The sequence below is a fragment of the Vanessa cardui genome, chromosome 19 (genome assembly GCF_905220365.1).
Source record: "Vanessa cardui chromosome 19, ilVanCard2.1, whole genome shotgun sequence".
NCBI lineage: Eukaryota > Metazoa > Arthropoda > Insecta > Lepidoptera > Nymphalidae > Vanessa > Vanessa cardui.
In genome coordinates this window covers 9305993-9329766 of record NC_061141.1, presented here as the reverse complement: position 1 = coordinate 9329766, position 23774 = coordinate 9305993, and the positions used below count along the sequence as shown (strand labels likewise).

Below are 23774 nucleotides of genomic sequence, written 5' to 3'. Positions count from 1 at the left end.
GGAAAATATGGCGCAAACTTGTCGGTACTTAAATAATAAATAATGTTTGTTCGTAACACAACTAATTGTTTTTACGCTATTTAAATCTAATTCTTTCATACGTGTATTAATTTCAATATTGCTTCACTTAAAAAAAGTAACAAATTTGACTTTATAAGTACATCCGGATTTTCTCTATATAATCCAAATTAATCCAGGGATTCTGAAAGAAAACTCGTATAAGAAATAATTCACCAGTGCACTCAAAATGAAAAGAATGAAAAAGAAAAGGATATAGTCAGATATTCTTCCTCCAAATAGTAATATGTACTACAGTACTGTCGTCTTCTATCTTGAAGGATTATTGAGTCAGTATTACTTAGTCCTTAAGGATGGTGGCGCAATGGCCGGCCGTAAGTAATGGTTAATATTTCAAAAAGCGACAATGTCTATAGGTCTGGGTGACCACTCATTACAGCACATTTTTATATAATAAATAGAATTACATTAAAAAAATAAAAAATAAAATATTTTTTATAGTTAGTATAGAGCATTATATAAGATTTAGTACTTTTGATATTTCTTCAAACACTTTCATAATACAGAGTTGTAAAACTGTGCTAAACATAAGAAGCTATTCACCTTTGGTACAGTTTGTATCACAATATGATCTTGGCTGTGACCCAGAAATAATGTTTGGATTATTTATAGCACTCGAATCACGTAAAAATATATTTTTAAGACGTTGGATGACCAAACATAATGTTTAATTAAAGTATACTAGTGTATGTCTCATCCCGTACGAACACACGATAGAATGAGCTTGTAATCCTTTTATTCTTGTTAATAATATTTTAGTTATATTATTTATTTTTTTCGTAAAATTTATTTACAAAGGAAAAGGAAAACAGATATGGTATCGTGATACTATATCTATTTTCTCCTTAAAACATTTACTTAAATCGAGTTAAGAATTTCGCTTTGACATAGGCAGCCTTAAACTATAACTTATGTGAAGTTCTACGATTTTTATCTTTGAGTTCTTTCAAACCTCTTTTAAAAGATAAAAGTTCTTGATCAAATTGTACATATGTTTACGAAAAATCGTGACATTTATTATTATTCACGTTTACATGATTATGTAATAACACTTTAAACCAAATAGAAATATTAATTAATTATGATTATAAAAAACATTTGCGTTACTTATATTACAAAAGATAAATGAGTCTTATCTTTTATGTCCAGATGCTCTAAGACATTTGACTGTATTATTAAATTAAAAAAGCAAAATAATTTCAAGTTATGATAATTAATAAACTACATTAAATTGATTACGCTCGTAGTTTGTTTTGTATAACTGGCAATTATTGATTAATAATAATAATTAATGTGTAGTGTTGCCACGTGTATGCTGATAAGGTTTTATATCTGATAATGTGTAGGAATAATTTTAGACTTGTTTACTCATTAATGTAAATATATCATCTGTGATTGAACTTGATGTTTAGTAATCGATAGCAATTGTTTTTTAAGTACGTATAAATTTTCACGTATTTATATAACACACACGTATGTGTATTTACGTGTGTGTATGTGTGTGTGTTGTATTAATATTTATACAAATCTTTACTAATATTATAAATGCGAAAGTAACTCTGTGTGTGTGTTGATTAAAATGGTCAAAGTATTATTGAACTTATAACAAGATATAATATACATGTTAATGATAAAACAATAAAATATAATATATACCCCTATAATCGATATTCGATAGAATAGCTGTTTTAATGTTGTGTGCTGTTTGGCGTTAGATTTACATTATAAACATTTTATTAATATTAATAATATCTTATAGTTATATAAGGTATGAGAATTATTGAAAAGCACTTATAATCCTTGAATATGTGGTTTTTTTCATTGCATACTATTTATATACAAAGGACCGATAGTAGATGATGTCATCTCCTGTTCACAAAACAACCCGTTGTGCCTTGAATTTAAATCACATTGACACTTTAATGGGTACTTTAAAATAATATTTAGGTCACGTAAGGATAATCCACAAAGTTACAGAAAAAAAAAACAAAAATAAAGATGGTGAGCGAGCGTAAATGTAGTATTACTATATAGATATACTTGAAGAATTGTTATCATTATGTATTCATAATAAAAACGTTCTATGCTAATGTAAATTGTGTCTGTAGTATAAATTGAGTTATCTAACTTGTTTACTAAAGAAACTTAGCAGAAAATACTCAAAATGATACATATAATAATAATTGTTAAATTAATCACCATGGTATAATAATATGTATAGAATATTGTACTTATAAACAATTAATATAAATATGAATATTGTAAGGCATCACATGCATTACACTGATCGCAATGTAAGTAGATAAAGCACTTGTTTAATGGAAAAACAGAAGTAACGACGATACCACAAAGAGTCTGACCCAAGACAATATAGAAAATTAATGAATTTTTTATACATCGACTCGTCCGGGAATCTCGGGACCTCGGAGTGACGTATGCATGAAAACCGGCGTACACACTACTGGAGCTCACATATCATAAATAATACTATTATATTAATAAAAATACAAATTACCCTAAAGGCAGTTGTCTTACCTGATGCTAAGGATCGACGCGGTCTACGACACGTGCTTAAAAGATTCTAGATTAGACCTGTTGACTATAGATTTGAAGACACTGACTCAAGCGTTACTTAATTATTTTATCACTTAGTCAGTCTACTGGTCATTTGTAACTGGGGAGAGGTATAATAATAAGTAGGTCATCTTAAATTTTCGCGATTATTACACATTTAAATAAAACTAATTATAACGGATGAATCGCGTATATTAATTATTTTTAAACATCCCGACGTTTCGAGCACTTTGCAGTGTTCGTGGTCACGGGTAGACTCGTCTACCCGTGACCACGAACACTGCAAAGTGCTCGAAACGTCGGGATGTTTAAAAATAATTAATATACGCGATTCATCCGTTATAATTAGTTTTATTTAAATAAGTAGGTCAATTTCCCCCATCACTGAAAGAGTTTTGGCGATGACGGAAATAAAGAAAAATAATACTGAGCAATCTATCATCAGCTGTTAATCTAAATAATTTAGCGTTCATTTATATAATTAAACTAGTTGTTTTCGAGTAGTTTATTTCGATTCGTGTCTGTTTAACGTACCACGAACACCATGCTAATTTGATTAATCTACTGACCTTGATGTTATAAGGTATTTTATTTGAGACTTTATATTTAGACACAAGCTGGGCAGGCGTCGAATCTTCAGATTGTATTTGAAATATTTCAAAACGTGCAATGATATAAATTTGGCCTAATTAATTTGTATTATATCATATAAAAATATATTACTTGGTGTATAATTGTTATATAATTTTGATTACATATATACATACATTAACAGCCTGTAAATTTGCCACTGCTGGGCTAAGGCCTCTTCTCCTTTTGAGACGAGAGAGTTTTGGGGCATATTCCATCACGCTGTTCCATTTTGGCGGAATTTCGTTGAAATTAGACTCATGCAGGATTCTTGACGATGTTTTTCTTCATCGCCTACGAATTATAAGCACAAATTAAAACTGAACTGAACATGAAAAATCCGTGGGGCTTGCCTTAATTTTGATCGTCATTATTAATGGATTACGTAATTGTTGGATGATTCTATTTAAACATTACCTTATGGTCTGAGTACGGGGGAAAATCAGTTGCTCAAAAAAAATCAAAAATTTGTTCGATTTTCGATATTATTTAGATTAAAATAGCTATAAATGACATGTTATACATAAGTAAAAAAAAATAGAAAAAATAATTTGTTATTTATTTATATAACAAAAATGGTTTTCAAGGTTACGCCTAAAATTCGCAAATAGCTTTGTAAAAATTCTTTATTTACAAAGCGAACGGTTACAGCTGAGAAAACACGAGCGATATAATTTTATCGTTCGAGTATATTTACAGTTTCCGAAAACCGTTTGTTGTGTATATATATATATTTAAATATACATAATATATGTATGTTAAAGTAAAGGTAGGTAAATGGGCCACCTGATGGTAAGTGGTCATCGTAAACAGGCGCTGAAAAAAATCTAACCACTCCTTGCATCTTATTCAATTATAAATATTAAAGGTAAACATAATTAATATTTTTGTTTGTAAATGGCAACACTTTTACATTATAATTGATTGCAGATATAACATGTTTTTTTTAATTAAAAAAAATGACTAGAATTTTTACGCAGTCTACTGGTATTTTTAAATGCCCTATAAAAACCAATATATCCCAAACGAGCCTCCGTCGTTGGGAAGATTTATCTCCCTTGTCCTTTAGTTACACTCAATTGCCTTTCAAATGGAACACAACAATACTAAGTATTGCTTAAGATAACTGTTATAATTCAGTTAAAAAACTACTTTTCGCTAATTTCTTAGGCTCTTTCAAATACAATCTCCAAATACTAATACAATATATTACTTAGATGTGGTTTAAGTGTCATTAATAAAATATATATGTATTTTTTTATGGAATATGTTGGCGGATGAGCGTATGGGCCACCTGATGGTAAGTGGTCACCTTCACCCATAGACAATGACGCTGTAAGAAATAATAACTATTCCTTCCATCGTTAATGCGCCACAAACCTTGGGAACTAAGATGCTATGTCCCTTGTGCCTGTAGTTACACTGGCTTACTCACCCTTTGGCTTGCACAAAGCCCTACCACCAAGGGAAACATATTGTTAATTTTATCAATGAATTAAAATTTCAATGGTTTTCCTGCCTCTTACCGCGTAATTCTAAGCTGTGAGTATTTCTAAGATCGTACCAAACGTACATTCAGACGTACTCGTCGTAATTTTTCGATATCGTGATTAATGTTTGATGTAAACAACTTTATCTTATCGAATCCTCGCTATTAGCATTACTTACTGCCTCAATATAGTGTTTACTTTAAATCCGTCTAGCTGAAAGTGGGTGAGACGGAAAATCTAATGAAACAACATATTATATTCACGAGGTCACGTTGATAAGGTGATACGTAAACGTTTCGCTGAATATAATATATAATTATCATGATAATTATTATATTAAATAACGTTTATGCGCTTCGAAGAGCAGCGATAACAGTGTTATGAAATTTTTATTTATCTATCTTTTCAACCGACTTCAAAAAGGAGGAGGTTATCAATTCGTCTGTATTTTTTTTTTTTTTTTTATGTTTGTTACCTCATAACTTTTTACTGGGTGGACCGATTTTGATAATTTTTTTTTTGTTTGAAAGGTAGTGCTTCCCGTGGGGTCCCATTTTTTTTTATTTTTTTTCCGATGATGGTATCCGTATGAAAACGACATAAGTCTTAAATTTGCATTATTTATATGCGCGACAAATAGGTGAACAACTCAAAATCACGTTAACCAATTTTGATGATTCTTTTTTTATTATAAAGGATATACTTTAAGGGTGGTTTGGTGAAAGTTTGGTAAGGTTCTGAGCACAAGATCCATGACAAATTAAGGGAACGGGAGGGAACGGAACAATTCTGAGGAGCACGTTAGCAATACTCGGTCGAATCTTTTATTTATGGGTTACTTGGATATTTGAATCACCTTCCGGAACGTGGTTATGTTCATGTAATTGTCATACATAATCGAATATTATAATCAAATAGCGACCCGCCCCGACTTCTCACGGGTACAATACTGATACTAAATATACTAAAGAATTTGTTTATTTACGACATCACATTGCAAACTTCTAAAATTGTCAGTGTTTCTTTACTATATTGTTCATTTATTATATACACAAACCTTCCCCTTGAATTACACTATCTATTAAAAAAAACCGCATCAAAATCCGTTGCGTAGTTTTAAAGATATAGGGACAGAGAAAGCGACTTTGTTTTATACTATGTATTGACGGAACTCCTAATCGGCTTACAGTTAGGGTGCGATTTGGGGCAGAATTTCTTTCTGTCTTTAATCAAATTTTGTGTATATGATGAAATGTCATATGATGTACGAATAGCTCTTTTGCAAAGTTTTTTACTGAGGTCGATTACAGCTCATTCGAGGGTGGTACCTCGTAGTTTATGCCGCATGACGTATTAAAGCCGCATTTTCGAAAGTTTATTTTTGCTTTATTCGAAAGTTTCTTTTGAAATTGTCCCTGAAGTAGTTTCTGATTCATATAAAACGGCACGCTTAATCTATCCATATTAAGAAAAAAATTTTAGTCTACATCAGCTTCACTTAAAATCAAAAAATAAATAAAATTTTAACAAAAAGAAAAACCGACTTCAAACAAAATAGTATTTTAAAACAAATTAAAATGCACTAAAAATAATAAAAATAATTGCATATTTAACACATTTTTGAGAGTCCTCCTAGGTAAAATGAAATGAAAAATATTAGACTACTTAAAAATCGATTTACGATTATATAATGTAGTTATAATTATTGCTATATTTGGAGTCGGTGTCAGCCAACCCTATACTATACCTATCAAAAAACAATACGAGAATACTTTAAGAAATGTTTCTTACAAATTACCTTTTATACGATATTATACTGGGTCAATCAAGAGGCTCGTATCGCTTCTTTCTGTTGATTGTTGAAGCGTGTGCCTGTGGCTGACACCGGCTCTAAATATAGCAATAATTATAACTACATTATATAATCGTAAATCGATTTTTAAGTAGTCTAATATTTTTCATTTCATTTTACCTAGGAGGACTCTCAAAAATGTGTTAAATATGCAATTATTTTTATTATTTTTAGTGCATTTTAATTTGTTTTAAAATACTATTTTGTTTGAAGTCGGTTTTTCTTTTTGTTAAAATTTTATTTATATTTATATACATTTTACGTGTGGATGTAACTGTAATTTTTTTAAAAGGTTGGCCGATTACGATGATATTTTTACACATTATATATCACAACGGTGACTCTGTTTGCTAGGATTGAAACCTATAGGTGGCGTGTAGGGAATGCAATGTATGTATTTGCGGGACCGAAACATCTAAGTCCCGCTGGATCCAGGTATTTGCGGGATCCAGCGGGCCTCGACTAGAGACTTAGCCATCGGAAATCGATCTAAATAAAGACCTAATAGACGTTGTTTTCGTGGCTTTAGTTGTTAAATAACACTTTTAGACAAGGATAAAGACCGTAAGAACATCCGTCCAGGAAATAATTAAAGAATATGAGAATTTTAATATTAATCAATTTCTTTTATCATCCGCTTTACCGCTCTTTACTCATAACCATAGACACGCGGGTAAATGTAAAGCAAATAATTGTTATGGCTTCGATCAACGAACCTTAATGCTATTTTGAATCAAGTTAATTCCATTTTCAAATCGTATCAATAAACCTCATATTGAAAATTTAGCAAAGTATTTTCGACACTTATCTGTAATCTTGTCTGTCAACTGGGAACCCGCAAAATTTTCGTTCGAGACTAGCACCGCAAAATGGTCGGGATTCTTGTTTTTAGAATCCAGTGTTACCGGGATTGCATTTCCAAGAGGCGTGTTTAGAGAAATAAAAATTTTATTTCACCCGTACAAAGTCAGCAAGCAGTTAGTTATATTAATGGTTTTTAATTGTTTGTTTAATATTTTTTTTAAATGACAGATAATAAATCTCGTGATAATAATGTTAGCAGAACAGTGCAGAGACTTTAAATCTTTAAAAAAAACCTATTTATAACAGTAACAATATTTATCAAATATATCATTATTTTTTGTTGTTTTGAGTAACATACATACATACGATCATTTTCTTTGAATGTTACCTTTACATTTCGCGTAGTCTTGTAAAATTACAAAATATACTTTTAAGATCCTACTTTTTAAATTTGTTAAGTTTTTTCCTACAAAATAAAGACAAACTATGTTATGTATGTAACACTTATGTGATTTAACCACACCGTTGTGTATTTAACGTATTTACTTTCCATAATTACACTTCTTTATCGAGATTATCTATTGCTTTATCTTCTATTGTAATCAAACGTTGGAAAGATTATTTCTGTACCTTCGTTACGATACGTAAACGGTCCTACGTTTTTATAATTTTCAATTGGATTCGGTGTGTCTAAGCGTGCTAAGATTTGTCTTTACTAACGGAAGCATCGTTTGCGGTATCACGGTTGCATTTATAACTATCTTAAATCAGGGCGAAGGGGGATAAATAAAAAAGGCAAGTTGGAGGCCTCGCTGATGATAGTCTAGTCTTGGGTCTTTTAAATGTCTTTTGAGGGGGGAGGAACCAATACATTAACTCTACCCGGACTTGTTTCATTAAGACGTAGACGTAGCTATGTTCATTAAAATAATTATTCAAAAGTATCACAGCATATATTTAATGAATTTTATTAACACTGAGAAAATAAGGGCGTCGTTAAATCGAATCGACGACACTTAAGTTTGTGGAGAAATATTTAATATATTATTTCAATCAACTAATATAACTTTCTATTTTTAATGTTGGAATAGAGTAACCACTGAGTTTATTACTGCATTTTCTTGATTGAATCCACTTTCCAAGCCCTGTGGTAGTTTATTTAATATAGTTCTGTACAATGACAATTCAAAAGAGCTTGTAAGGATTTGCTCGAATTAATTATATTCTGAGTTAATTATAACACTCATTTGACACAAAAAAAAATTAAATAATGCTTCTACTACTTCAACTACAATAGCGTTCAGTACAATATACAGTTACATGTGCATATAATTTTTATTGAAGTAGCACGTATAGCCGATAAAGATTCAAGTGGAGATTAGATGAATATCTACATCGACCTTCGAATAATTTGAATGCAGCTGTCAATGAAAGATAACAATATTAAAAATAGACTCTAAAATTTGTATGCAGATAACATTTCTTTCCCATTTATTATAGTGTTACTTTGAGTTCGATAAGTTAATGTCGCCGGGATATAAGACATTTAAGGTTCAAAGTCTACAAAGTCCCGTATATGAGGCTTAGGGATATTTTATTTGTAGGAAATATGTGCTTTTTATGTTATAGGTTGGCGGACGAGCATATGAACCATCTGATGTTAAGTAGTCACCATCACCAATAGACAATGACAATGCGCCAACAAGCTTGGGAACTAAGATGTTATGCCCCTTGTGCCTGGTTCATATACTCTTCAAACTGGATCACAACAATAATGAGTACTGTTGTTTGGCGAATATCTGATGAGTGGGTGGTAATATCCAGATGGGCTTGCACAAAGCCCTACAAAACCAAAACATTTACATTCATTTTTTTTTCCACGTTTTGGGTACATATTACTGGATTATTTTGAGCGACGGTTCTGTTTCATTTAAAACGACTTCGCAATCGGGTTCGAAAGGTCGACAACGCTGAAACGCGATTAAATAATTGAGAGACATTGAAAGAGATTTTTTGTATATCAGACAAACAGATTAAATGCTTATACTACAGGAATAAATATATTCTGACTTACAGATGCATCAGTCAATTTGTTTGTTCTCTCATTCATGTTATCAAGTGTATAAAGAAGAAATATAGTACGTAACAACAATAACAACAACAACAACAGCCTGTAAAATTCCCACTGCTAGGCTAAGGCCTCCTCTCCCTTTGAGAAGAAGGTTGACAACATATTCCACCACGCTGTTCCAATGCGGGTTGGTGGAATACACACGTGGCAGAATTTGATGGTGGTGATTTGAGTCTTTCTCACGATATTTCCCGCCAAGCACGAGATTAATTATAAACACAAATTAAGGATGTGAATATTCAGTGGTGCTCGCCTGGGTTTGAACCAGCGATCATGGGTTTAGATGCACGCTTTGTAACCACTTGGCCATCTCAGCATATAGTACGCATTACCTGTAAAACCTTCTTCTCAAATGTAGGCGAAGCAGTGAGTGAAAACTGTTTGTTGTATTTGTAGATGCGTTGTTTGATATTTCGTGTTGATTTCATGTAACCGTCAATCAAGTTTTATGAACTTTAATAATCAATCGTAACAAATAGTTTATAGAACGCTCGACATTTAATGTCGAAAGTTGATGTGAAAGTACGAATAAACATATTTTTTCTACTTCACATTTAATTAAAAAAAAATCTTATTTGTCAGCCGAGATGGCCCAGTAGTTAGAACACTTACATATTAACCGATGATTGTGGGTGTAAACCCAGGCAAGCACCACTGAATATTCTTGTGCTTAATATGTGTTTATAATTCATCTCTTGTGGTGAAGGAAAACATCATGAGGAAACCTGCATGTGTCTGTATGTATTCCACCAACACGCATTGTAACAGCTTGGTAGAATATGTTTCAAATCTTCTCCATACAGGGAGAGAAGTCTTAGCCCAGCAGTGGGCAATTTAAAGGCTATTGCTGTTGTTGTTTTTGTTAATTCTTATTAATTTTTTTTCAAACACAAGCAGTAATTTTGCAAGGGTATTGTGTGTTGAATTTAACTATAAACACCAAATAATTAAATAACTTAAAACCCAAGCTGGATTCGAACCAGCTATCGATGTTATCACCTCTTACAATTGAAGTTGACATAACCAATATCGCCATAGTTTTAAAAAAATAATTTAAGTAAAATTATAAAAGTATACTCGTATAAATAAATATTGTAAAGGAACGTAATGCTTTTTTAATATTTTTGAAATTGATAATAATTCTCCACTCCACATTGAAGTTCATGGTCACTAGATAAGCTTAACCTAAGCGAGATCACGCTTCAGAAATATGATCGTAAGCAAAGTATTCTCAGCAAATATTGCCACGGCAAATAATTTAAGGATTTTATATTTTAAACGGCGCTTAGTTTTTTTTTATATTACAAATATTCAGTACAAGCTGGAGCAATGGTGAGTCGTAAATACGTGAACCTAAAGTAAAGTAAAGATTTTCCATTGTTTTTTGTTTACTCATAATTATTTTTTGTGCATATCCTTCTTACGACCTTATATTTGTATCTATTCTAAGGATTTACCAGTAACTATTTCGAACGAGTAATGTATTGGAATAATTAAATATACGAGTCGATATGGCTCAGTGGCAAGAACATATGAACTGTTATAAGATGACTACAGGTTCAAAGTCGGATGATCATTATTGAACCATCGTGAGGTAATTTGTACGTATCGGAGGTCTCCCACATGAGGTGTATATGTAATATATATTCACATTAGAAGCAGAGTAGGGAGGTCTTACCATTTCAAGTAAAATTCAGTCAATTTAAATTTAAAAAAAAGTAACAGCCTGTAAAAATCCCACCGCTGGGTTAAGGCCTCCTCTTCCATTAAGGGAGAGGGTTCGGAACATATTGCACCACGCTGTTTCAATGCGGGTTGGTGAATGCACATGTGGCAGAATTTCGATGAAATTAGACACATGCAGGTTTCCTCACGATATTTTCCTTCACCGCCGAGCACGAGATGAATTATAAACACAAATTAAGCACATATATATAGTGGTGCTTGCCTGGATTTGAACCCGCAATCATCGGTTAAGATGCACGCGTTCTAACCACTGGGCCATCTCAGCTCAATTTGAAGTATGTTCCATATTTACTTTTAAATTCAATAAACATACAGGATTTTATAAGTACATAGATTTCAAAGTAGAATTCAACTTAAACCATAGTAGTCATTGTTTCAATGCTCCATTTATTATAAAGATATATGAATGATTAAAATGCGTTCCACGTAGGCAAAGGTAAGCCGTAATTCAGCCATCTCAGAACCTTTCTGAGACTAAATGGATGAGACGTGCCTTAGTGTTGCCAGTAAAGTAATCGTTTGTTATCTATTCTATACGATTAAAATGGCGACTGCAAATAATATTTTCATCGCATTCAGTTCAACATACTTTCAAGTCTGTAGTAGGTTATGTTATTAACTTTATTGATTGTATATTTTATTGGTTTATGTTTATCCATTATAAATGCGAATGTAACTCCCTGACTATGGCGCTTTCACGTCGAAACCACTGAACGAAATCTGATGAGATTGGATAGGAAGTTTGAACATGAAGGACGTATAATTTCGTCAAAATCAATTCCATATGAGCGGACAAATCGATATTTAAAATAATAGTTTTGTCCATAATTTTTCTATCTATCTATTTGTTTAACGCTATAAATGATTAGAATTGGCAAGGATTCCAAACCAAGTCATAGGTATAGAGTATAATGTTGTATGTTATCATAATAGTAACATAATTTTCAAGTACTCGTCGTTTCAACAAACACATTAATTTAAAAGCCTAGCCTTGGCCTTCTTTAAAGCAATTTCGTCTATATGCGGATAATAATGTTTGCAGGACACAATATACCACGCCATTTTTTTTTATAAAGATTTTTGTGCCTTTATTTGCCGACTTCCGCTGATTAGTAGATTTCCGTGTTCGTTATTTAATGATATTGTTTTCCTTTGTAGAAACAATATTATCTGCAGTGTTTTGAGATAAAAGGTTATGTTTAAAAGCACAATGAAATACTGAATCAAATAAATGATTTACTTGTTATGGTATGTGCAATCCCACTTGGGTGCCCATAGTGCCAAAAAGGATCACATATCATTACAAAATGTTTATTATGTATATATAAATGTCCTTATTTTACTGAGAACACATTAATTACAGTTTATCTGAGTACATAAAGCATTTATTTCATAAAAATGGTATGATAATAAAAAATAAAAATTAAAAAAAAAAAGAATACTACGTATTGCAAATTACGTAATACACATGTGGCAGAATTTCGTTGAAATTAGACACATGTAAGTTACCTCAAGATGTCTTCATTCACCGAGCACGAGATGAATTATAAACAAAAACTAAGCACATGAATGAAAATTCATTGTTGCTTGCCTGGGTTTGAACCCGCAATCATCGGTTAAGTTGTACGCGCTCTAACCACTGGCCCATCGATTTAAAAGTGAGCTCAGTATAATTTTCTAAGTCCGTTATGGTCACGTTTCGCGACACTTCAATGAATATATTTGAATAATATCGTATATGATACTTCGTTCGGTTATTAGTACTAATATTGTTACATTAGTATATACTATTTAAATACTAGATAAATAACTAGATAAGGACATGTTTGTCTTGATGCTACGCGTTTGTATAGTTTTATGTTTCTAACATTATGATAGCTACTTGTAACGCCATTATACTCGTATTTAGGTATATTTCAATAAAAATGATGACTGCCGATTTATACAACCAATAGAAATAGCTCCCTATCGCGCCATCCGACGCTATAAATTTTCGCGTTAGTTCAAAAGAAAGCAAGTGCATTCAATTCGATATCTCGAATTGACGAATGTCTTAGGTCACCACTTATCACGTTTACGTAAAGATCATATTCACATAAGAAATGAGAAAGAAACGTTCTATAATTTTGCTTGTAAATAAACTTAATTGTTATATATATACATACGTGTGTAAGTATACTTCTTTCTTGATGATTGTAATCACGGGTTCAAATCTTGTCAACGTGACTTGTTCCTATTTACTAATATAAAATATAAAAAAGTATTGAGTAATGTATCAAAATATATAATAATACACTTCCAAATATTAATCGACAAACGCTATATAAAAATACAGATTCTGATTTCTAGGTGATTCACTAATTTATAACTCTGTACATATTCAAAGAACATTTAGACTAATTATATATTCCTTTGTTAGCTTTATGACCTGAAAATGTGTTGTGCTAAATGGTATTTGTCGTCGCCCGAGTGATGGCTGTTTGATGTTAAATAATGACAGTTTTTTAACTTTAAAACAATTTACTTTGATTTGCTAAATGGACAATGATGAAATATTTTAATAGATTTTACTTTACTTGGTGGTAGAGCTTTGTATTGGGTATAGGGCATCGGATATTCTCCAAATATCGGTTGTTGTGTTCCCTGTATCATTAAAAATACTACCTACCTAACTAACCTACCCTATGAAGAGAGGGATGGAGTTTATTCTATCATTCTGATAGGCGCTCTACACTCACGCAAGACCTTCTTGCGTGAATCTCGGCAAGAATCTCGCGCGAGAACTTGTTCTGGGTACACACTCACAAGGTTCTCATTACAGCGTTTTCGGCTCCTTTGTCGCTCGCCAAAAACCGACAAAAATCGGAGACCCGCGAGAACCCGCGAATCGGTTCTCGAAATCGAGATTCTCGCGAGAGTGTAGAGCGCCCATGATATAGTAGTAGGCTACGTAGCTCAAGAAGAAAAAATCATATACATACTAATATAAATATGCAAGTTCAAATATTACCTATATATTTCTGATAACATGATTATTTATGAAGTCAGCTAAAATGTTTCTACTTGATTAAATAACCGAAGATATATCAAAGATATTGTAAATGAAGTTTCAAAGTTTGCCTCAGTTTCTTTCGAGTTATTTAACTAAGAGTTTCAGCGTAACTTCGTTGAGTTTTCATTTAGTATTATGAAATACACGTGGAACAAAATAGGTAGGACGTTTTATCTGCACTGATATTATAAATGAGAAAGTAATTCTGTTTGTTTGTCTAGTTCTGGTTCAATATCAAACCCCTGAACCGAATTCGATGAAATTAGATAGGCTGCGTTATATAATTAATACCTGATGATTAACTCCTGAAACGCGTCCAAGTCGCGGGCGACAAGTATTTGTATGTTCAACTATGATTCTTAAACTTTGTCTATCCAAATTAGTTTGACGAGGTTCGAATTGTCTCAAGTGTCATTGATTTATTGACGACTCTCTTTGTCTATTGAATATTGTGTATTTTATAAATTAGCGTGACTATGTCTATAGATATACACACGTGCATCTTTACTTACACACACAAACACACACCCACACACAAATATTGTTAATGTATTTATCGAATATTATAGACGTTCTGTTTTTGAAACTTTATAATTTCTGCGGGCTAAGGCTGTGTGTTTCTGAATTACATATATATAAATATAATATTATAAATAGCTCTTCAAACCCAGGCAAGGATCATGATCATCATCTGAATTTTCATGTACTTAATTTGCGTTTATAATTCATCTTGTGCTCGGCGGTAAAGGAAAACATCGTGAGGAAACCTGCACGTGTCTAATTTCATCAAAATTGTGCCACATATAAATCTACTAACCCTCATTGGAGCAATGTGTGGGAATATGCTCCTTTTCCTCAGAGGGAGAGGATGCCTAGCTCAGTATTGGAAAATTTACAGGCTTTTCCTCTCGGCTTTAAATATCATTCCTGTTTATTAAAAACTATATATGTCACCTATTTTAGAACAACGTAACGCTCTACACATGAGTTTGTATTTGTCACAATAGTGTTATTGTTTTCTAAAACTTCAAATGCCGTCACGTACGCAACGCGAACGATTTGAGATAAAACTTAGACAAACGACAATGACGCCATTGTGATAAATGTTATTTTTTAATATTATGAGAATAAAATTAAAAGGCAATTAAAAGTTGACAGTAGTAATTGCTTAAATAGTAAATATATATAATTTTAAAGTTTACCGTTACGATTTCACTACTCTTTTTTAGAAATAGGTTAACTGCCAAATGGTTTACCTGTTACCGGAATAAAAATAGGACAAATACAGTTTTCATAGGTACATTTATTGTAAAAAGAACTTATAAAAAATGGGTAACATTTTAAATATACCTATATACATCAATATAATAGGATAGCGACTCTGATTATATTGGTACCGAAGTTAAATCGTAAATCCAATCATTTTCAATGGACGATACAGAAATTGATGCCGAACGGCAGGGAGTCAAAAATACGATTTTAATACAAAACATAAAGATAAATATATCACGTACACACCCACACATGCACAGAAAATATAGTACATATGTGTGTGACTTTAAATATAATTAAATAAATATGGTAATTAATGTTGTTACCTTTCTGGTGGTGGGGTGTAAGGAAACAATATTAGGTTATAAAATTTTTAATGCACAGTAACATATTATTATAAACAACCAATTACTTAATTTACTAGTTACTTATGTTACTTCTTATAATGACTTATATAAAAATTATGCCAGCTAGACTCAGCGTGGGTCACTTGGGATAAAAGGCAAGCTTGAAAATTCAATGTAATTCAATGCAATTCAATATAAGGTTGAAAATTAGGCGCCACTGACGATTAAATTAGTTGTTGTGGTTTGAAAGAATACACCGTTCGCCAGACCGGTGTAAACGAAATTTATAATATAATTAAAAGGGGGTACATCACCAACGTTTCCAGCTACACGTGGATACCGACAACGGCTTGGGGAACAGGCCTGCCGTCCTTGGAGTTGCACCAGCCGCTATCTGGGCACACTCAACCAGGAACCTGGAGCTGTTCACTCTTAATATTTCCATTCAAGAAGTCCACGTGGTGGGTAAATCCGATTAAAAAAAAAAACCTCCTGTAATACGAAATATACAGGTTCAATAAGTTAAGCAAATAAGCAAATGATAAATACCTTTAACGAGAGATGTAAGCACGAATTTACCTTCTGGAGGTTCAAAGTCCTGCTTACACAAATTGACGATCTCAACTCCGGAGAACCATTTCAAAGGGTCACTGGAAACCACAATTTACACATGACTACGACTTTTCGAATTGTAAACCAATGCATTTAATCAAAAACAAGAATTAAAGACTTACAATTTCTTACGAGTCGGTAAACATGATATAAAGTTCTGTCAAACTTCAAAACTTCATTGTTAATATAAATTCTGAAAAGATAACTGCTATTAAAGCACTGAATACTAAACAACCACAAATTAAGAAACTCAATTATTAAGACAACTCACCGATATATTCAGTATATCGAATTAGAATTTGGATTCGGTGTGAAGCCGATAGTTCCAAAATTCAAAAAGAACGAAATCGAAAGTTCACGAACCTTTGAAAGGTTAGCGAGTGTGACCAGTATCACTACCAAAATACCCTTAATGAAAAAGGAATTATATCCATAATTAAATCAGGGAAATAATTTTGGAATAATTATTAAAATTAAGAAAAGTCAAAAATGAGGCAAAGTAAATTTATCATAACAAGACTCCGACACCTACATCGAAGAACTAACCTTTAAACTGGAAGACGGCTATTAAATTAATCTGAAACGATGTGAAATGACCTCTAATCAAATTCAACAAACGAATTAGATGATTAAAATCTTATTTTAATAATTGTTTTAATGTTTATTGTATTAATTAAAATTTTAGAAAATGCCAAGTCGAAGCGTTATACTAGCAACACCGACATAAATTAAGTGGGAAATGGGTCAATGGCATGGAATTTAGCGAATTGACACTTTTTTGACGTTTAATATAATTATAAAAAAAAGTTAAAATTATGAAAATAATTTTTAATGTAACAATGTGCGAGTCTTGAATTTATTGAGCTTTCTAGTCTGTTCAAACAGGATCATATGTATGTAATATGTATTTGCTGATGCGCTGACAAAACATGACAGCGGATATATGATAGATTGACAGTCTATATAAAACAGAAATGTACTTTTACGTTCGTAATTTAAGTTTCAAAGTACCTGTATTGGATTTTATTTCGATTGTTGTCCACCAGGTCTGGAATGTATGTTAATCACATTTGTTATGATATTGTTGATGATGAGGTCTTGAGTTCAAGTACAAGTACCAATAAATCTTTATCAGTTTTTCAATAAACTCTGCCTTCTGGAGCTTGAAAGTTAGCTGGTCACCGATACTACTTAAAGTAAAGTTTTCTCATTTCCCACTGCTGAGATAAGGCCTCCTCTTCCATTAAGAAGAAGGTGTGGAACATATTGCACCACGCTGTTCCAATGCGGGTTGGTGGAATGCACATGTGGCAGAATTTCGATTAAATTAGACACATGCAGGTTTCCTCACGATGTTTTCCTTCAACGTCGAGCACGAGATGAATTATAAACACAAATTAAGCATATATATATAGTGGTGCTTGCCTGGGTTTGAACCCGAAATCATCGGTTAAGATGCACGCGTTCTGACCACTGGGCCATCTCAGCCGATATTACATGCAGTTCAGTAATGCAAAGATCTAGCTGCGATTCTGTCAGAGGTGAATATCGTAGTGAATATGAGAAGTAAAGTCACCAAAAGAATTAGCCCTCAGTTTTTGTGAGAAATAATCCAAGTTGAATATGTACAGAATCGGAAACGCATTTATCTAACCTAAGATAGATAAATGCGTTTCCGATTAGATGCGTAACCTAACCTAACCTAAGGTAGGTTAGATAAATACGTTTCCGTAATTTATAAAAGTAAACAGAATTGACCCTCAGTACTTACTTTACTTTTTTTACACGCTCGTGTCGGGACTTAAAACCTTTGATCCGATGCCTGAATTCCCAACGTCAAATTGCCTTCCTGATGCCATCGGATTATAAGGGTATGGAGAATGCCAGGTGTACTCCTGCGCTACATACGTTTGCACTATAACATTTCCGGCGCTGTGGGCTGATCTCCATTAGGGAATGGCCTGGTGGATTCGACCCAGGGACCTCGTCTGTAGTTTTATAAGTATAGTTTAATTTTAAATAAATAAGTATTGGACAACATCACATACATTACTCTGATTCTAATGTAAGTAGCTAAAGCACTTGTGTTATGGAAAATCAGAAGTAACGACGGTACCACAAACACCCAGATCCAAGACAACAGAGAAAACTAATGAATGTTCTACATCGACTCGGCCGGGAAACCAACCCGGGACCTCGAAGTGGCGTAATGAAAACCGATTTAGACACTACTCGACCACGGAGGTCTTCATAATAGAGTGTTTTAAATTTAGACAAAGAATATTCATAAACCATTTGAAGATTTTCCTTAATGAAATTGAAGATAACGTTAATACTTTATAAAAACTAAAGTATGAGTTCTTTCGTTCAAGTTTGTTTTCTTTTATCTCCGAATATTTGTATGAACTTTTAACCTCACTGACATTGTCAAAAGGTTATTGAACTCGATTGAATTTGATTTATTAGATTTCGAAGGATTTGTTTATCGATACCGAAATGATATTTATATTTCATATGTATTGCTTGACATTACGAGTATATAATATTGAGATAAAGATAATACAATATTTAACAATACTTTTTTGCCCCGACAAAAACCTGTATATTTCGCACTGCTTGAAGCTTGAGCTTGGAGGAAAAGGTTTTTGGAACATATTCACAATTAAATTTGCCAATACATTTTTTATGATTTTTTTTCAACTAAACGATCGCAGAATATGTATGACTATAATATTAAATTAGAAATCGGCATTTGTCTAACAATGAAAGTGTTTCCATGCCTCAGACGTCTGATTTTTGTTAAATTTCCACTATGAAGATCACCAAGTTTTTCCTGTATTCATGATTTTATATTATATAAGTAATAATTAAAGCTTTATCTACTGTTTCTAAGTTAATTATTTTCTTGTTCCAGTTGTGTATTGCGACTACAGCGGCTCGGGGCGTGCGTTACAATGGATAGAGGAGTACGTAGCACGCGACGTGCTCCCCACACATGCGACGTGGTGCACAGCTTTGTCGGTCACGTCTGGACAAAGCGAGATTTACCGGTAAATCAATTACATCCCTACATTCAATCTTTCCTTCCTTCCTTTCAAATTATTATAAGGAAAATTTGTTCAATGAATACAACAAACTTTCCATGCATTTGCTTCTTAGTAATTTTTTTTAACCTACTACTACAGGTACATACATATCTATATGCATATAATAAAATTGTTATGTTATAATAAAATAACCGCTTTTTTACACGATACATATACCAGAATAACATATATTTTTATATAGCATGTAGCTGATGTATATAAAGTATGTGATCTCAGAGTCAACAATACATTGTATTTGTTTAAATATTTTGAATATAAACAGTATAATAAATGCCGATGACTGTTAGAATTACAACTAATAGACATATTTATCTCAAACTTAAAAACAAGACGTTTATTGTTTCGTCAACTAATTTTCGTTACATCTACGCTTACAGTTACTCCATTTACATTTATGCATCCATATTATATATTAGCGAAATAGTTTATAACGAGATTCTTATTTGAAATAGGAAAGAATCCAAAGAGATAATTCGCCAAGCCGTTGGAGCTGGTGCTGAAGACGTGGTAGTCCTGGGAGCTACACTATGTCGGTTTTTGCGCGCCCTACGCCCACAAAGGGTAGCTCTTTTCGTGTCCTCGAGGGAAACGGAAAGACAACTTGCACCCTGGAAGGAGTGCGATGCTGAGGTATGTAAAGATATTTGTAATAAAAATGTACTGTTGTATAGGATCAAGTCGTATTCAAAAATAATATAATGATAGAAATTTGCTAGTAATTTAAGCTGAATGTAAAAATATTATGAAAGGGAACACGATTTCAGTTACAACACAAGTTTTCAGGTACATACATAAAAGTATTACGTTATAATTATATATTTAATTTAGTGTATAAGTATTTACTATTTTCTCTAAAACAAGTGAAGGTATAAAAACCTGATGTTCGATTATTTATCATGCAAAAAAGACAGCTTACTGGGTATAAAACATAGATTATAAATCTGATCTTTGATTTGTAAACAACAAGCGCGCTGAGTAAATACTAAACAAAATATGGTTTCTACGGAGAATATGCCTTCATTCTCCAAATTCATTGATGTATTGACAAACAGGTCATGCTTGTAACACAATTAGTTTTGCATGCCTTTCCAAATATGTTTTTCGGATTACGTAAACATCGCGCTGAGCACGCATTCATTTGTCAAATGTTTTATTTTGGTGTAATGTAATTCTAAGCTAACCGCTTGTATTTTTGAATTCATTATTTAGTTTCTAAACTGAAATGTTTTTATCATAGAATTGTAAAAGTGCGTATCGCACTGGAATGCAATTTCGTTCGAGAAATTATTTACATTCGACACAGCATTATACGAACTGCGCAGTTTTACTTTGCAAGTATTCTGAAAGTTTTTTTTATTGTTTATAAACATCGAAGGCTAAGTGTGCAAAATGACATTATTTTAATTATATTGCTTGAACGTACATTATTTATACCTACGTCTGTAAATTATTAAAATATAATTAATGTTTTATTTGGCCTTATATTATATACTCGTATAAATATGAATTAAAAGTAGTTACTGTGTAAATCTTGACTGCGTTGAATGGCGACAAAAATGCTAACATTTTCTCAAAAATATTTTAATATTAAAATCGCTGATTCAATCGTAATTTATTTTGTGTGGTAGTTGAATTTGTTAAAAAATTGTCAAAACGTCTATTTAGCTAAAATTATTCGCATAATTGAAACATTGAACTCGGTTACGTCCTTCACGGTTTAATCTGCGTAGGTATATTCCGGGCTAGTTGCTTTACACGAAAACAATTTATGTTGTAAAATGTCGATTCATAAATGCTGTATTGATTTTTACTTACTTAAGGGGAGTCTTCAATTCGCCGGTAAATATTTATGAACAGACTGAAATTGTCGGTTTACAAATATTCTGTTCACATACTATCCTGTCATACTGATTCATCTTAACTGTTCCAATAGCAACGATACCCGTAAAGAGTATTGTCAGAATTAGTCAATAGTCAGAGTATACTTTATATAAAACCTTTGCACGTCAGGTACGGATGAAAGCATAAAATACACCCGTATAGCCTAGTGACAAGAACATTTGAATTTTAAACGATGATTGTAGATTCAATTTTAAACAAGTAGCACTGACTGTTGGTTGTTGACATGTGTTTCATGGGCATTCATAAAATCGTGATGGTGGTCAAGGTCAAAAAGTAATCTTTATGTGTCTGATGATAAAATGTCACATGTGTCCACCGACCAGTATCGTGGAATGAGTTCCAAGTTGTTCAAGGACAAACCCACATATAATTTTTACACGGAAGTTTGAGGTGTATTTAAGATCAAACATGTAAACCATTAAATAACTGTCAGTCAGTAAGGTGTCAATTATTTCTGTCAGTTTGTCTCATAGCAACATTAATATCCTTGACACGGCGGGCTTTGTTTGTTCTTTTCGACATGAATTCCACACATCTTGAGGTCATGTTGTACAGAATGCAATTTCAAGGACAAAACTTTAACATTATTGTATACTAGTGACCCGCCCCGCCTTCGCATGGGTTTTATTCTGATACTAAATAATTTACTACAGAATTGTTCTTGTTTCTTTACTATATTGTTCATGTATTATAAACAAAAACCTCACCATCACCATCATAATCCGTTGCGTGATTTTAAAGATCTCAGCATGCACAGGGATATACAGCGACTTTGTTTTATACTATATAATGATAATAAATAATGATAATGATGTGTATTTAAACTTCAGACATATATACTAAAACCACTCACCGTAACCACTCACCTTTATTTTATTATTTTTTTGAGAATCACCGTTTATACAGCAAAACTGTCTATGTCTAAAGTTCGGAATATAGTTAATTTCATAACGTTAGTATCCGCTTTCAAACGATTTATGGCTATGTTATGTAAATAATAATCAAGTACTTTACAGCTGCTAAGTTATCAAACAATTATTTGAAATTTTCTATAAAATCTTCACTAAATTATACATTTAAAAGACTTTTTTGTGTTTCTTAAAGAATTTATTTTCTTTTTCGTGAAACAATTTCTAACTACCTTGACACGATGACCTTTTTGTTTTTTTTTTTTTAAATATTTTAAGTTGCGGACGTAGGCGTTAAAATATTAAAGGTAAAGAATAGTACTCTCACAACAATGTTACTTTTAAAACAGTATTTCAAATGCTATGAACACGCATACATACATACAAAAAATGCGTTGTGATTTGTGAAATTAAATTTTAGAAATGCGTGAAAGGATTTTAGCTAAATCCTACTTTAGTAGAGAAGAAAATAATGTGCCTCCTACGCCTGAATAATTTCTGAGGTAACCTATTACGAAAGTACTTTGACAAGAAAATCTAGTCAGTCCCATGTACGGTTATTGTGAATACTTAACCTATTTTTTTCAAGGTCACAAGTAAAGCTGGTGTAACATTGAGAGCCACCCATTTGAAAAGGCGAATGAACAAACATTTCATAAAGAATTGGACCACTGATCCTTTTATTCGCATTTACGCATGTGCATGTACACTCCAGCACTTGGTCGTACGGCTGTATAGAAATAACTGGGTGTGAAATCTGCTCTGTTTAACTTCACCAGTGTGCACCGGCCCTTAATGTTGCACCAACTATGCTGGCGTTGCGTGTGCCTGCCCTTAATTGTATACCATACCTACATTTCCTTGTTAAGAACTTTTACGTTTTTTTCTATGCAGGACACCTGACAACTATACGTCAAATGAATGAATTACTTGGCCTATTTATTTCTATATAGTAATAAATTGACACATCCAGAAAGGATTTCAAAAGTGACGATATATCGTACATACTGCTCACATTATAGTTTTTGCAAAGTTTAGACACACACATACAAAATATAAATAATTTATAAAAAGAAAGATATTCTAAATCATAGAAAAGAATGATGATTTAAAATAGGTATGTGGGTAAGAAAGATTTTGACAGTATTCTTTAACAAGTTTCTGATATAACTGCAAAAATAAAACTGAAATTATGACACAAGGATAATTAAAATTTATATAAAAAAAAAGATCCCGCTGAGTTTCTTTCGCCGGTTCTTCTCAGGTCTG

The 23774-nt window shown here is 32.4% G+C and overlaps 1 protein-coding gene across 1 annotated transcript in view; it reads left to right on the top strand.

Moving 5' to 3' along the window:
- Positions 1-23774, top strand: part of LOC124537999 — a 116365-nt gene that overhangs the window by 63662 nt on the left and 28929 nt on the right. Inside the window, exons 2-3 of the mRNA XM_047115000.1 lie at positions 19503-19638; positions 20148-20325. Of these exons, the coding sequence (XP_046970956.1) occupies positions 19503-19638; positions 20148-20325 (314 nt within the window). The remainder of the gene's footprint in view (positions 1-19502; positions 19639-20147; positions 20326-23774) is intronic.